This window comes from Trichosurus vulpecula, chromosome 3, assembly GCF_011100635.1.
Source record: "Trichosurus vulpecula isolate mTriVul1 chromosome 3, mTriVul1.pri, whole genome shotgun sequence".
NCBI lineage: Eukaryota > Metazoa > Chordata > Mammalia > Diprotodontia > Phalangeridae > Trichosurus > Trichosurus vulpecula.
This window is the reverse complement of record NC_050575.1, coordinates 58224615-58239758: the sequence shown is the minus strand read 5'-3', so window position 1 is coordinate 58239758 and position 15144 is coordinate 58224615. Positions and strand designations below refer to the sequence as shown.

The window sequence follows — 15144 nt, the reverse complement described above, 5'->3', positions numbered from 1 at the left end:
CTAGATGAGCCTCAGATTCCTCACCTATAAAATAGAGAGAATGAATACTTGTACTACCTAATGCACAGGATTATCATGAGCAAACTTTTTGTCAATATGAACATGCTATAGAAAAGTGAATTATAATTACATGTAGGACAAGTGACATTCCCAGGACACTGACAACCTCTGAATCTCCTTCCTGCAGAGCCAAAACTGGGGTGTTGTGGTCTGGGCTTTGCCACAGGTGCCAAAGCTAAGGGGTAAGTGCTTCTCAGGTGGGAGTGTTTCTGCCATGTTGGTCCAAAAAAAAAAAATGTCTTCGTGCTAGGACTCACACCCATGGAGGTGTGTGGGGAAAGGTAGGCCCCCAGGTGACAAGAGAAAGGGTCATAGAACAGAGTACCAGAGAATGAAGAGGAGGGGAAGGGACGCGCTGCCACTTCATTACTGACTAAACTATTCTCTGTGCCCATCATTCCCATCCCAAGTATCTCCCTACTCTCCCCCAACTGCTTTTGCCCCACATAAAAAGAATTCTTAGTTAGACATCCAGATTCTTCCATCAGAACTTCCCACTACAGCTTAGGGAGCCCAAGACAGCAAAGTACCAGGAGATATAAGTAACAAAGGACTCTCACCCTGGTCACAATCCCAGCTTCTTGCTTGAACAACTGACTTAGACGCAGAGTCTTCTTGGAGATAGAGTGTGTATTAATCCGGGCCAACCTCTCCCTGACTGTCAGATGCTCCAACTTGCTGTATTTAGTGACTGTGGGGGAGTAAGGAACAGAGCAGGGGGGAAAGGGATACATAAGAGAATAAGACTTTCCCTGAGAAGTTGGTCTAGGGCCAGTGTGGGGTCACTGCTTTGTAACAGAACAAACAAGTAAGGGCAACAAGTAAGGTGAGGCCTAGGGACCATAAAGACAAGAAAAGCAGAGACCTGAGGTCCCTAGACCACAGAAGGGTGATGGGGGCTTCCAGTGCTGAGAAGCCACATGTTGGAGTAGACAGAGCAAGCACACTGTACTTGGACAGTCCTGGGGTCATAAGACCTGGGGGTTCGCATCCCTATTCCTACTGGACATATGGCCTTTGGCAAGCCAACCAACTACTCTAAGTCTTTGCTTCTTCATCTACAAAATAAGGATAATAATATTCTCATTGCCTACTTCATGGGGTTATCATAAGGAAAATAATTTGTAAACCCTAAAGCACTGTACTTATTATAATTGTTAATATTGGGCTTCTCGGGGCTTGGGAAACTTTTTGTCTTTGGTGGGTCACATTACCTCCTTAAAGTTCAATTTCTTTGGAACCTGGAATGGCATCAACTTGCATTTTTCAAATGCCTGGATACAGATAATCTAGAAGTCTGGGGGGTCTTTCCCAACTGGCCAATATCCTTACCAATTTCCTTCTGCCTCTTGTACTCATTGATGTTAGAATTGACCTCTTGCATAGCTCTGGTGGCCCTCTGCAAGGCCTCGTAGGCGGGGTCATCAGGTGGCGTGTTCTCCAGGATCTTCTGCAGCAGGAGTGGGTATCTGGTCACCCGCTGCACAGGCATCACCAGCAAGAAAGTGAGACCTGAGGCTCCAGCCTGTGGCCTAAGGGAAAAAGTGGGGGGACAAATTAATCAGGTAAACTTGTGGACTGGAAAGAGATTTGGGACTAGGAATTGGAGACTATGTTTTAACCCCATCTCTGCCACTAACTCACTGAGTAGTCCTGGGAAAGACATTTATCTTGTCTGGGCCTCATTTTTTTTTACTTGTAAAATGAGGAGTTTGAACTATATAAGGGATTCTTTGAACATTTTTTGGGTCATGGACCCCTTTGGCAGACTGGCAAAGCCTAAGGATGTTTTTAAATGCATAAGATAAAATATATAGGATTATAAAGGAAACCATTCATTTTGAAATACAACTATCAAAATATTCAAAGAGCAAGCTCACAGACCCCAGGTTAAGAACCCCTGAACTAGATAATTACTAAGGGTTCTTTCAGCCCTTCAGTGAGAATGTGATAGAAGAAAACTGGCGGACTACAACCTGGGTTACCCTTCCCCTGGGGGGGATGTGCTGGTAAAATGTTTAACAACAGGCTCTTCAAAAAAATGTATACACAACACACTTTCAAGTCTACTCGGATTTATTAAAAATTTTTTCTATCACTTTGTTAAGTCAACAAAACGATAACTCCAGCTCTGACTTGTAGCGTTTGCCTATTTCCAAGGTGCAAATGTTCACATTTTAAAAATCAGCTCTTGAGAGAAGGTTCAGCCGGCTTCAGCGTACACCTGGTTATCCCACTACCATTTGCTTTCTGTTCTCCTGCTCCTGTGTAAGACCACTGAAGAAAGTCACACAATCAAATTGACTAGGCCCTCAATAAAAGCAATACTTTTAGTCTTCCTTATTTGATTCTTCATTGCATTTCCCACACTGGCTGTTCTAAAATTTCTCTTCTTCCTCAAGTCTTCTACCACCCTCCCCCACTCTCTGTTAGCAGATGATTTTACCTCCTACTTCACTGAGAAAATAAGGGCCATCTGTTGTGTACTTCCTCTCTCCTTCCTTATCCTGAACCTCAAAATCCTACTGAATCACCCTCATTCTCTCCTTTGATTTAGTCACTGATAAACAGGTGTTCCTTCTCCCAGCCAAGACTAGCCCCTCTTCCTGTGTCCTCTCATTCACAGCCACATTCCGAAGGGAAAAATGTCTCCAGTCATTTTTTCTACTTCCTCTCCTCCTCTTACTTGGCAACCTAGCTTCCTACCCAGTCACTCTTATCTTTTGACCAAAACTGTTCTCTTTCAGGTTATTAACACTCTCTCCAAAGTTACCAACAATCTATTAATTGCTGCATCCAATGGCCTTTTCTCATTCCCTGTTCTTCTTGACCAGTCCCTCATCCTGAATACTCTCTCTTTCATCAATTTTCATGACACCTCTCTTCTTTGCCCACTGCTTTACCATTCCTTCAAATTTTCCTTTGCCAGATTAACATCCATGTTTCACTCCCAACCATGGGTGTTGTGACATTTAAAAAGTTCAAGAGACAAAGTTTCTGGGTAATTAGCCATTTTATTAATAACTGTAACACTTTATTATTAAAAGAGGTCAGTGGCACTCTCAAATGTTAAAAACCTCTCATGCAACCCACTCAATGCTTATATGCCCTTGGAAAGGTAGTTGTTCCTGCAGGTGGCAATCAATTCTGATTGGGTATCAATTAATGAGAAAACGAATATTACAATGAGATGCGGGCTCATTCTAATGAGGGTATTGGGAGTATATGACTTAGATCAACCAAGTCAAAGAGATTTACCAATTTCTATATCACCTATCTGACAAAAGGCAGAGAGAATCCACAGTTTCCGAGATCTGTTTGAGTAAATAGAATGAGCAAGAATCCCTCCATTGGCCTAAACTTAGAATTTCTTTTACTGCCTTTGATTAGATCTTAACCTGGTTAAGTCTTTGCCAAGATTTCCCACACTGGTTGATTTCTGGATGAAGAAGTAGGAAAAAAAAAAGGTAAAAACTTTGGTCCTAATTCGACAATTAATTATTAAATGCAGGAGAGAAATAATATTTCTCTCAGGGTCCTTCAAGGCTCTGTCTAGAGTCTCTATTTTCCCTCTTAGTTGCTAAGTCAGCTTTTAATTACCATCTCAATGCAAATGACAACCAAATCTACTTATCCAGCATTAGAGTTCCTATGGGAGTATGAATAGTAAACTTGGCTATGTGTAATTCTTCCTAACCGAGAGAGCCACCAATAAAGCTGATAAAGCCATATATACTTTTGGGGGGGCTCATGCAATAATGGAGCATATGCTTTAATAAATAAAACATTTGATTCTGGATCTGAAATTGTGGATTTGAATACTTTAACAGAAAGTTCCAAGGTAGCTAGGTAACCCAGTGGATAGATCATTGGGCCTAGAAGCAGGAAAACTTGAGTTCAAATATGACCTCAGTCACTTACTAGTTGTACAGGTTTAGTCTATGTCTGCCTTAGCTGCCTCAACAGGAAAATGGGGATAAACAATAGCACTTATCTCCCAGAGTTGTTGTAAGGATTGGATGAGATAATATTTGAAAAGTGCTTGCAACAGTGCCTGGCACATAGTGGGTATTGATTCCCTTTCCTTCCCTTTCCATGTGCCTTTTCCCAATGCCTAGCACAGTACTCTGCAAATACTAGGGACTAAGTGTTTGTCGAACTAAGTCAAATTGCTGGAAAATAGGTAGGCCCCATAAACAACTTATTTCCCCCAAGGGAGAAACTTAAATTCTCTACAATGGAGGAATATAACTTCCAGGCATCTCTGGAACAGCTCAAGATATCACCAGGAGGCAGCGGGATCCAGTAGAAAGAGAGAGACTTGGGAATTTCAAGGCATGGGTTCTGTTTCTGCTACTAATTTACATGTGACTAGCCAAGTCCCCTGCCCACTCCTTCATTTCTACATTTATATAATGAGAGGGTTGGACTAGATAACATTTAAGGCTCCATCTAATCCTAAAAATTCTATAAATCTAAGATCAGCTTGAATTGAAATATGCATGCTTATCGTACCTTCTCCTCTGCAGTTTCTGAATTGACTCTAGGTATTTGGTGGTATTAAAGCTAAAAATTCATGAGTCATTCCTCTGTAAGGAAGACTGGATAACCAGAAGGATAGATTAGGAGACTCCTTAGCTTAGACCCAAATTCCACCAACATGGGCTGCTGCATGGCATTCTACATAGGAACAGAAAGCAGTGGTTGGCTAGGAAATGCTGACGACAGGTTTGCTTTTCAGCTCGGCAAAACAGGACCCGCCCAGTCTTTTCAGCAAACAATCCTCCAATATTAAACAAGGGTGAGGCAGGCCTTAGAAAAGCACAAATGACTGTCTATGAGATAACTGAGATAGAACCTCCTTAGTCTGATAGAATGCTTCCCACTGGCATTTCTTCTTAAAGGCAAAACCTTTTATTTTCTGGAGAAAGAGAGGTAGAAGAGATGGGGAAGAGGGAGGAGAGAAGAGAGAGGAAGCAGTAGAGAGAGGGAGAAAGAGGAAAAAGAGGAGGAGGAGAGAGATGGGGAGGAGGCAAGGGAGAGGGGGAAAGAGAAGGGAGACAAGGAGGAGGGAGGAGAGGACAGAAAGAGGGACAAAAGGGAAGTGAGGAGAGGGAGGGAGAGGGAGGAGAGGAGGAGAGAGAAAAGGAGAAGGATAGAAGGAGAGAGAGGGAGAAAGAGAGAGAAGGAGAGAGACAGGGAGAAAGAGAAGGTGGGGAAAAGGAGGAGAAGGGGGAGGGGAAGGAAAAGGAGAAAGATAAGCCTAAAGATTAGCCTAGAAAAAGAAAGGTGAGGAAAAGGAGGAGAGGGGGAGGGGGAAGGAGAGGCAGAAGGAGAAAGATTAGCCTAGAGGGTGGGAATCAGCAGGACTAGTGGTCTAGGGCTTTTACTCCTAAGGATTCTTTTCATAAACCATTTTAAACTCCTTCCTAAGGCTCTTGAGGGGAAGGTGATTTCTACACTTAAGCATTGTAGAAGTGTGACTGTTGATTTGTAGAAAGCTGCAGAACAAAAGGGCAGTGAAGGCTAAAATGGATTATAGTTACATGACAGCAGCAGCTGATCTTCAATTAAAAGCAAAAATACGCTTTGATTGCCTATGCAAAAGGAAGATAGCGTCAGCTAACAACCTGGAAACTGTCTGGGCATGATCATCTGTGTTAGGAAAATGGGTTCAAACTATCTTATGGAGATCATTGTCATCATTACAACTTAGGCACAATGAGTTAACCAGAGAATATTTCATTCCTTCTTTGGTCTTAATCATCATCTGCCCCAAAATGAATGTAGACTCTCAAGGTACAAGGATGCCTTGAGAAGAAGCATGATAAAGTAGATAGAAGGCCAACCCTAGATACAGGAAGACTTGGGTTCAAATCCTGGCTCTGATACATACCAGATGTATGACCATAGACAAGTCATTAACATCTTAGTGTTCCACCCAACTCTAAGACCATTTGTTAAATATAAGCTGCCAATCACTATCAGAAGAGGGAATTAGTGTACAGGTAGTTTGTAATACCAGTGACATCACAGGTTCAAATAAATCACACACATATATACAATATAATATATATAAATATGATACAAATATAATACAATATAATAAAATATACATACAATAGTCCTGCTATAACATTTGTTTTGAAAACAAATTTGAAAAAAAAGAAAAAAAAAGAAAACAAATTTGTCCCAAAACAATTCATATATTGGTGAAGGATTCAAGCATAACATAAATCCTGCCATTTCATCCTCAAGAAACATCAAGAGAACGCAGAACTACCTCACAATAACTCACAAGCTACAATGTCACCCACATCTACAAGCGAACAAAGACCCAAAGGCAATAGGAGCTGTAGGCGGTGGAAGGCTGCTCAGGCCCCTCAGGTCTACTGAACTTTTAGCAGACTTTTCCAACCCAAGTGGGAACTGGGGCACAGGCTGAGCAGCATGGCGAGGCCACAGATACTACTATTTATTGTAGTATTTGTGTATTTTTAAGCCATTTAACATGTATAAAACTGGGCTACTGTTTTAATAAAGTTCCTATCTTGTTTTTAAATGCATCATTGATGAAGTTTCTGAGTGTTGCGCTTTCAACTTCATTTTACCCCTAAGCTCTGTGGTTTTTATTGTGAGATCTTACATGGATATAGCATGGTGGTTTTTAGGAATTCATATGTTGTATTATAGCAGATCTACTGTAATTATAAACTTTTCACAGCTCTGCTCACATATACTCTGACCAAGTTGTAATCATGAGGAACTCCCCAGAGACTGTACCTATGGCTAGCATTGTAGAATCTCAGAGCTTAAAAGGTGTTTAGCGGTCATCTCTTCCTTTCCCTCCCCATCAATGCAGGAATCTCTTTTACTACAACAGGAAGTCAACCAATCTCTGTTTGAACATCTCCAGGAGCACAGCAACTTCTTCCATTGCAAAAACAAACTCAGACACTCGTTAGAGCCCCAAAATGACTCCGAGGAACTTCTGCCAGGCTGCTTCCTCTGGAGTCAAATAGAACAAATACAATCCCTTATCTCTAAGACAGGCTTCAAATGTTTGACCCCATCCCCGCCTAAGTCTTCTCTTCTTCAAACTAAGAATCTCTAATTCTTTAATTTCCAACTTGTCAACTTCCCTTTCAAAATGTGGTACCCAGAACTGGACACTGTCCTTTAGGTGCGATGTGACCCGGGTGTAAGACATTTGGACAACCAGTTCTATAAGATAGCAGCCTTAAAAGATGGCACAAAGTTTAAAAATCTGCTTCTAGCTGCTTCCTACCTCTTACCCAACCCTCCCTGGTGTTTCAACTCACACCAGTGCCGCGATGACATCTTGAATTGCCTTCTGGAGCTCGGGTACCTTCTTATATGACTCCACCAGGACCAAGGCCTGATCATAGCTGGCACAGTAGACCTTATAGGCGCTCTCCATCTCCTCTTGGAATTCAAGAAACAGATTACCTAGTGGTCCAAAAATACGGATAATGATTTTTTACAAGGCAGATTTCTTTGTATAACTCATTACACACAAATAATAATAATCCCTTTTGTCACGCAAAAAAAAACCCACTCTAGCGTACTCCCAACGATTGTGGGTCAAGGGCCAAATTTCTTCCCATGGAGACTTCTAAGACTTATTTTACAGACCAAATTCAGGACTTTCAGTCACCTCATCAGAGTGCTAGCCCATAAGGAGTACCAGCCAGCCTCTGTTCTAGCAGTATCCATTGTACCTATAAGCATGAGGCATCTATTATTACGGATTGCTGGTGAGCCCTGCCCAAACTCTACCCATCTTCCCCAAGATCACCTATACTCTAGAATGTGACATCCATTCCATCCCTGGTTTCTTCCTGATCCACAGACCCTGAGCAAGTTGATCCCAACTTGCTTATAATTTATCTACTTCATAGTCCTAGTCCAACAGGCAGCCTGATATGGTAGAAAAGGCATTGAAGACAAGATCAAAAGACCTAGTCGGGGTTGTAGTCCCAAACCCCCATAAGGAAATCAGGATAATTAGCTGAATTCTGCCAAGTCAGTGTGGCATAGTGGAAAGAGAACCAAATTTGGAGTCAGAAAACCTGCACTTAATTCTGGTTGAGTCACATGCTAAGTATTCTAAATTAGCTTAAACTAATAGCATTGCCTCGATGATCATCAGTTTTATTACCTTTAAAAGTGAAGATAATGGTATTTGTACCAACTTTCTCACAGGGTTATTGTGATGGATTGAAAATGTAGATAATAAGAGTTGAGAAGGTTGGGGAACTAGAAAGCATGGGTATTTGAGGTGACATTGGCATCTAATGGAAAATCTCAAGGGTAAAGATGATTTAGAAGGTTCTCCTTTAACCTTTCCTGTAAGCCTCTATGAAGCTGTGGCCCTGGGTTCCCAGTCGAGCATAACAGTTTCTGAATCCCTCTCCTACTCGGCAGCAAGTCTTCAAGTGTTTAAAGTGTTTAAAATATTTACACTAAGTCTCATCTCCAGGCTAGATAACTCCCAGTTACTTGACCTGGTCCCTATATGACACGGTTTCACCTTCACCACTGAAGATCAGTAAAGGTAACGCAAGCACTTGTTGGAGATGTTTAACTGAAATTAGATTAAAAGAATTAACATTCATACTTCAGACATAGAATAGACCAGATCTCTTTTTAGTTCTTTTTCCATTGTTGGAGATGTTTAACTGAAATTAGATTAAAAGAATTCACATTCATACTTCGGATATAGAACAGACCAGATCCCTTTTAAGTTCTTTTTCCATTTTATGATTCCATGGTTTTGTGGTTGAATCATCACTGATATTTAGCATGTGCCAGGCATTGTGCTGAAACCTTTACAACGATCTCATTTGATCCTCACAACAACCCTGGGAGGGAGGTGCTGTTATTATCCCCGTTCTACAGATGAGGAAACTGAGGCAAACAGAAGTTAAGTGGCTTGCCCAGGTTCACACAAGTGTAAGTGTCTGAGGCTGAATTTGAACTCAAGCCTTCCTGACTCCAGGCTTAGCAATCTATCCACTGGACCACCTAGCTGCCCCTTGTGTCTAGGAATACACAGCTAGTAAATGTTAGCCTAGACTAGGACCTGGGTTCCCGATTCCCACTCTTTCACATCAATCAGTCAACAAGCATTAAACAAAACTCAACAAGCATTTTAAAAACCCAGAAGCATTTATTTAACACCTACTGTTTGCCTAACATTGTTCTAGACAATAGGGATGATACAAAGATGAAAAATTAAACAATTCCTGTCTTCAAGGAATTTACAGTCTGTTGAGGAGACAACATACATACAAATATATAAAAAATAAATGCAACATAATTTTGAGGAGAGAGGATAGGTACTTGTAGCTGGGGATATTAGGAAAGATCTTGTGTAAGAAATGGTGCCTTGAACTGAGATCTGTAGGAAATTAGGGATTCTGAGAGGCAGAAGTGAGGAGGGAATAAGTTCCAGGTGTGATAGGATGACCTGGGCAAGGGAGATGAAATGGCCTGTATAAGAAATATCAAGAAGGCAGGTTTGGCTGGACAAAAGAGTACATGAAAGGAAGTCATCTATAGTGAGATTAGAAAAGTAGGCTGTACACAGGTTGTGAAGAACTTTAAATGACAGAGGAGATTCGTGTTTGATCCTGGATAGAACAAGGAGCCAATAGAGTTTCTCAAGCAGAGAAGTGATGTGGTTAGAACTATGGCTTTGGGAAGATTGCTTTGGCTTGGAGGATAAGTTGGAGAGGAGAGATACTTCAGATAGTATAATGAATTAGGAGGCTTTTGTGATAGTTCAGGGCAGCTAGATGGTACAGTGGATAGGGTGACAGGCCTGGAGTCAGGAAGACTCATCTTCCTGAGTTCAAATCTGGCCTCAGATACTTATGAGCTGTGGGACCCTGGGCTGCCTCAGTTTCTTCAACTGTAATTTGAGGATAATAATAGCACCTACCTCCCAGGGTTGTTGTGAGGACCAAAGGAGATTTAATATTTGTAAAACATTTGGCACAGTGTCTGGCACATGGTGGACATTTAATAAATGTTTATTCCTTTCTCCTTCCCTTCCATCTCAGCTACACATAGGGATGGTCATACCCTTGATGGTCATTACCCACAAGGGTGGCACTTCCACAATCCATGATTCTAAAACATTCCTCTATTTGATCATACCTCCTGACCTTCCATCTCTACCTGTACTTTACCCTCCCTAAACCAATACTCTGCCCTTAACCAACCTCTCATCATTCCACCTTTCCTTAATTTCAGGCCATGCCCCCTACTCCATCCTTACTTTCTTCCCTTCAAAATTTTGGTTTCCAGTTAGGTTTCCAGTTCAACTTTACATCATCCTGTGCTCTTGAATCCCTTGCTCCACTGTTTTATCAATGCTCATCCTTTTCAAGATTCCAACCATGGACGTCTTCCATTATCATCCTACCCACCACCTGTCTTTGCTACTCGAATGGCGCTGTAGGGGGACACATAATCGTGCTGACTGGGTCCATTCTTCTGTATGCTCTGTACTCTCAACTAGGCCCTGACTAATTGTCTCTCTCAGACACTACCTACAGAGTCTGTTCCAAATCTTTTCTTCTTATGCCACCTGTGGATATACGTCTCTCCTTCCTCTTCAGCAGAAGGCTTTGCTTCATGCTTCACCGAAAAAATGGAGGCCATCTGTCACAAAGCTTCCTTTAGGGCTCAGTTCCACACTTCAAATCAGCTTCACATCACCCATTCTCCCTTCCTTTGATTCAGAGGATGAGATGGTCTTTTTTCTTGTGATATTAACCCCCTCTACTGATGCCCTGGTTCTTATCTTTTTCCATCTCTTCCAGGAGTTTGTCCCTTCAATCATTCTCTCATTCCCTCCCTAATTTTCATGTTCTCTTTACCCACTGGCTCACTCCCTGCAGTATGAAAACATGTCCAGATAACCCAGTCCTTAAATTATTTTCACTCAATTCTGCTACCCCCCCCCTGCCCCCACTCCCACCCCCTGCCCCCAGCCAAGCTACTGTTGTCATCTTCGCCCTTGAATAGCCAAACTCCTAGAAAAAGGTATCTGTGCTCATGGCTTCCATTTTCTCCTCTACCACTTGCTTTTCAGGCTCTTACAATTTGGCTTCTGTCACCACAAAACAGTTTTTCCAAGGTCAGTAATAATTTCTTTGTTCCTAAATGCAATGGCTTTTTCTTAGCACTTCTCCTTCTTGGCCTCTCACAGAGCTAAGGGATGTCAGAGTTTTGAGGGGCCATCTAGACCAACCTATACCTGGCCAAGAGTTCTCTCCACAACATCTAGCCTTCTCTTGAAGACATGATCAGCCAACCCATTCTCCTTTTTTGGATAGCTCTAGCCTAAATCCACGTATTTGAAACTTGCTTCTTTGTTCTACCCTCTGGGTCCAAGTAGAATAAATCTAACCCCTCTTTCACATGACAGCCTCTCAGATACTTCAAGACAGCTTTCATGTTCCCAAATCTTTAAGCCTTCTCCAAGGTCCTTTGGCCCCCATGTGGCATGGATTTGAGGCCTTTCACCAACCTGGTTTATCAAAGTCCTCCTTAAAATGTGGTGCCCAGAACTAATCATAATACTCCTGATATGTTCTGACCGGGGCAGAGTAGAGTGGACCCACTATCTCCTTCTTTGACATTTGTTGTTATTGAGTCTTTTCAGTCATGTGACCCCCTCTGGGGTTTTCTTGGCAAACATACTGAAATGGTTTGTCATTTCCTTCTCCAGCCCATTTTACAGATGAGGAAACAGAGACAAACAGGGTTAAGTGACTTGCCCAGGGTCACACAGCTAATAAGTGTCTGCAGCCAAACTGTAGTCAGTCTTCCTGACTCCATGCCCAGCGCTATATTCACTGCACCACCTAACTTCCCTATTATGGTTCTCTTAAGAAAACCTAAGCTGGACTTTCCATGAAGAAGTCTAATATTGCTGTACAAGCATTCAGCAGTGAATTTCATGGCCAGTAAACTTAGGCTACACACAATTTTACCCTTTTTGGCTGATATGTCACCCTGTTAGGCCTGACCTAGTTTGCAAGGTGACTATGTCTTAATTGGACAATTCCATTACAAAGAAAGGAATGATTAAATGGTTAATAACAATTAGGGGACCCAGGAAAAAAAATAAGAGTAATAGCTTATTTCTTTCTCAGGAAGCAATTTAGAGCTAAAAAGGTATATTTAGTTTTGTTATGACATTTGAAAAATCACAAATAAGTCTTGGAGAGAATCCAAAGTGATAAAAGATATATTTAAAAGTAAACTGATGAAAGTTTAACTGAACTAGACTTCTTCAGTACAATAAAGCATGCTTTCCAGTACAGTGAAGTACTGTCACTATCAAACAGCATAATTATTAGGCACTCACACTTAGTTAGCAATTCTCTATAGAAATACACAGAGGAATTCTAGCCAAAATTATTCAGTGATCACACAATAGAAACTACAGCCTTTCATTACTGCTTTAGGAGAAAGTTGAACTAAGGAGCTTAAAAAGCCTCATCATTTGACACTGTTGAACAACACCTACCTCTGGACTCTCTGCCCTGGGTTTTTGGGACACAACTTGGTTATGCTTCTCTTTCTACCCATGTGACTGATTCTTCTCCATCTCCTTTGTATGAGCAGGTGGAAAGAAAGGGAATAAGCATTTATATAGCCCCTACTGTGTACCAGGCACCGTGCTAAGTGGAAGGTTGTTGTTGTTTTCAGTTGTGTCCAACCTCTCATTGGGGGTTTTCTTGGCAGAGATTCTCAAGTGGTTTGCCAATTCCTTCTCCAGCTCACTTTACAGATGAGGAAACTGAGGTAAGCAGTTAAATGACTTGCCCAGGGTCACACAGCTATTCTGAAGTCACATTTGAACTCAGTCTTCCTGACTCCAGGCCCAGCATTTTATTAAATGCACCACCTAGCTGCCCAGAAGTGGAAGGTAGGTGCGATTAATATCCCCATTCTAGAGTTGAGGAAATTGAAGCAAACAGAGGTTAAGTGATTTGCCCAGAGTCACAGTTAGTAAGTGTCTGAGGTTGGATATGAATTCAGATCTTTCTGTCTCCAGTATCTCATCGAAGTATGGGTCTCCAGGAGCTAAGGCTTCTCCTCTTTATTTTCTCTACACTCTATCTCTTGGTGATCTCATCAGTTTCCAAGGATTCAATCCTCATTTCTACCCATAGGATTCCCAAATCTATATATTTAGTCATCCTCTCTCTCCTGAGCTCTAGTTCAGTATTTCCAATCACTTTTTGGAATCTCTACCAAATGTACCATAGACATCTCAAACTCAAAACATTCAAAATCTAATTATCTTTTCCCCCTAAACCCACTTCTCCTCATATTCCTATTTCTTTCTACAGCAACTCTCCCTAGTCACCCAGCTTCACAACCTAGGAACCATCACCAGCTCTTCATCCTCCCTCAATCCCCAGATCCAATCAGTTGCCAAATCCTGTCAATTTCATCTCCACAGTGTTAATTAATAATTAAATCCACTCCTTCTCTCTACTCATACCACAACCACCCTAGTCCAGATCTTTGTCTCCTCTTTACTTGCTCAAAAAAACTTTAATGGCTCCCATTTTTTCTAAGATAATATACAAGCTTCTCTCTTAGGTGTCCAAGGTTGTCTACAGTCTGGCTCTTATCAACTTTTTTTCAGGCTGCTTATATATGATTTGCCCTCATAATATTCCCTGTGGAGCCATTCTCTCTTCTGTCTCCGTGCTGTTGTATGACCCCCATACCTGGAATGTTCTCCTCACCTCTGCCTCTGGCGACCTCTATTTTCCTTTTAAGCTTAAGTGCTACCTCCTCTAACGGGTCTTTTTTGATTCCCTCAAGTTTTAGTGCCACCCCTTCCAATGACTTTGTATTTATTTTGTATGTCTCCTGTATTTATTCATTGCAAATAGTTGTTCTGTGAATGTGTTGTTCACAATACAATCTAAGTTCCTTTGAAAGCAACAGCTTTCTCATTTTTGTATTTGTATACCAAGTACCTAACACGGTGCCTGGAATAAAATAGGAATGCTGATGAGGTTAAATTGTGGGAGACCCCTTGAACTCGCCTTGAATCTTCCCACTAGATGACGCATTTGCCTGAGGCCATAAGCCTTTCATTTTTGCTAGACCCAAATCTCTAGGCTCGGTTACTCTAACCTAGCCTAGCCCTCCATTGTCTGGCTAGTTTCCACCCTTGATCTTGGAAATTATGGATCTAGGACTAAATGTTTTGGTTTTCAATGGATACATATTCTCACTATGGGGAATGACAAAATATTAAGTTGTTAAAGTTTAACTAAAAGCAATATGTGAAGACAATGGTATGTTCAGTTTTAAAAGCTACAAACTGGCCTGTTCAGACAAACTCTTGATATTAGAAAATCCGAAGAGGAAAACAACTTGTATTAGCAAGGTAAAAATCACAACATAGACGATAATTGTCAAAATGCCTGTGTGGTTCTGTATCACAAAATATAAGAGACTCTCCACATAGAAGGTAGAAGAAGTAAACCACTGATTCAGACACCAGAGAACCAGATCCCAAAACCAATAAGCCCAATCCATCACAGCAGTAAAGAATTCAGTACATAGTATCACAGCATGGAGCCTCGCCATCCCATAACCTTCTGCCCCCCTGCTGGGGCCTTGCCACCAACAAACTCACAGCACACCACACATCTGCTCTCTCCCTCAGCACTAACTGCTCTCTCTGAGCATTTCCTGTGACACCTTTTCCTTTTCCTCTCAGCAAGCTCCTCCCACCACATGTGACTTAGGCTTCCTGTGACATAAGCATGTCACATGGTCTATTAATGGGTGGGAAAGATCTTCAAATCTAAATTGTTATTACACAACTCCAACTCTGATCTTCCCCAATTCTTCCAAATGTTTCATCATCATGCAGGAGTTGCCATAATGAAGAGCCCAAAAGAGAAACCACCTCATTTAGTAACTACTTGATCTCCATGTGAAGCAGAGAAACCAGGCAGCTTCCAAATGCTGGTTTGGAACGTAAATTCATTTGCAAAACATTATGGTGCA

General features: G+C 41.6%; 1 protein-coding gene across 1 annotated transcript in view; it reads right to left on the bottom strand.

The window, feature by feature from the left end:
• ARHGEF37 (Rho guanine nucleotide exchange factor 37) overlaps positions 1-15144 on the bottom strand; it is a 71526-nt gene that overhangs the window by 18958 nt on the left and 37424 nt on the right. Inside the window, exons 4-6 of the mRNA XM_036748414.1 lie at positions 7383-7530; positions 1393-1592; positions 621-751 (exon numbers count right to left, since the gene is read on the bottom strand). Coding sequence (XP_036604309.1) covers positions 621-751; positions 1393-1592; positions 7383-7530 — 479 coding nt within the window. The remainder of the gene's footprint in view (positions 1-620; positions 752-1392; positions 1593-7382; positions 7531-15144) is intronic.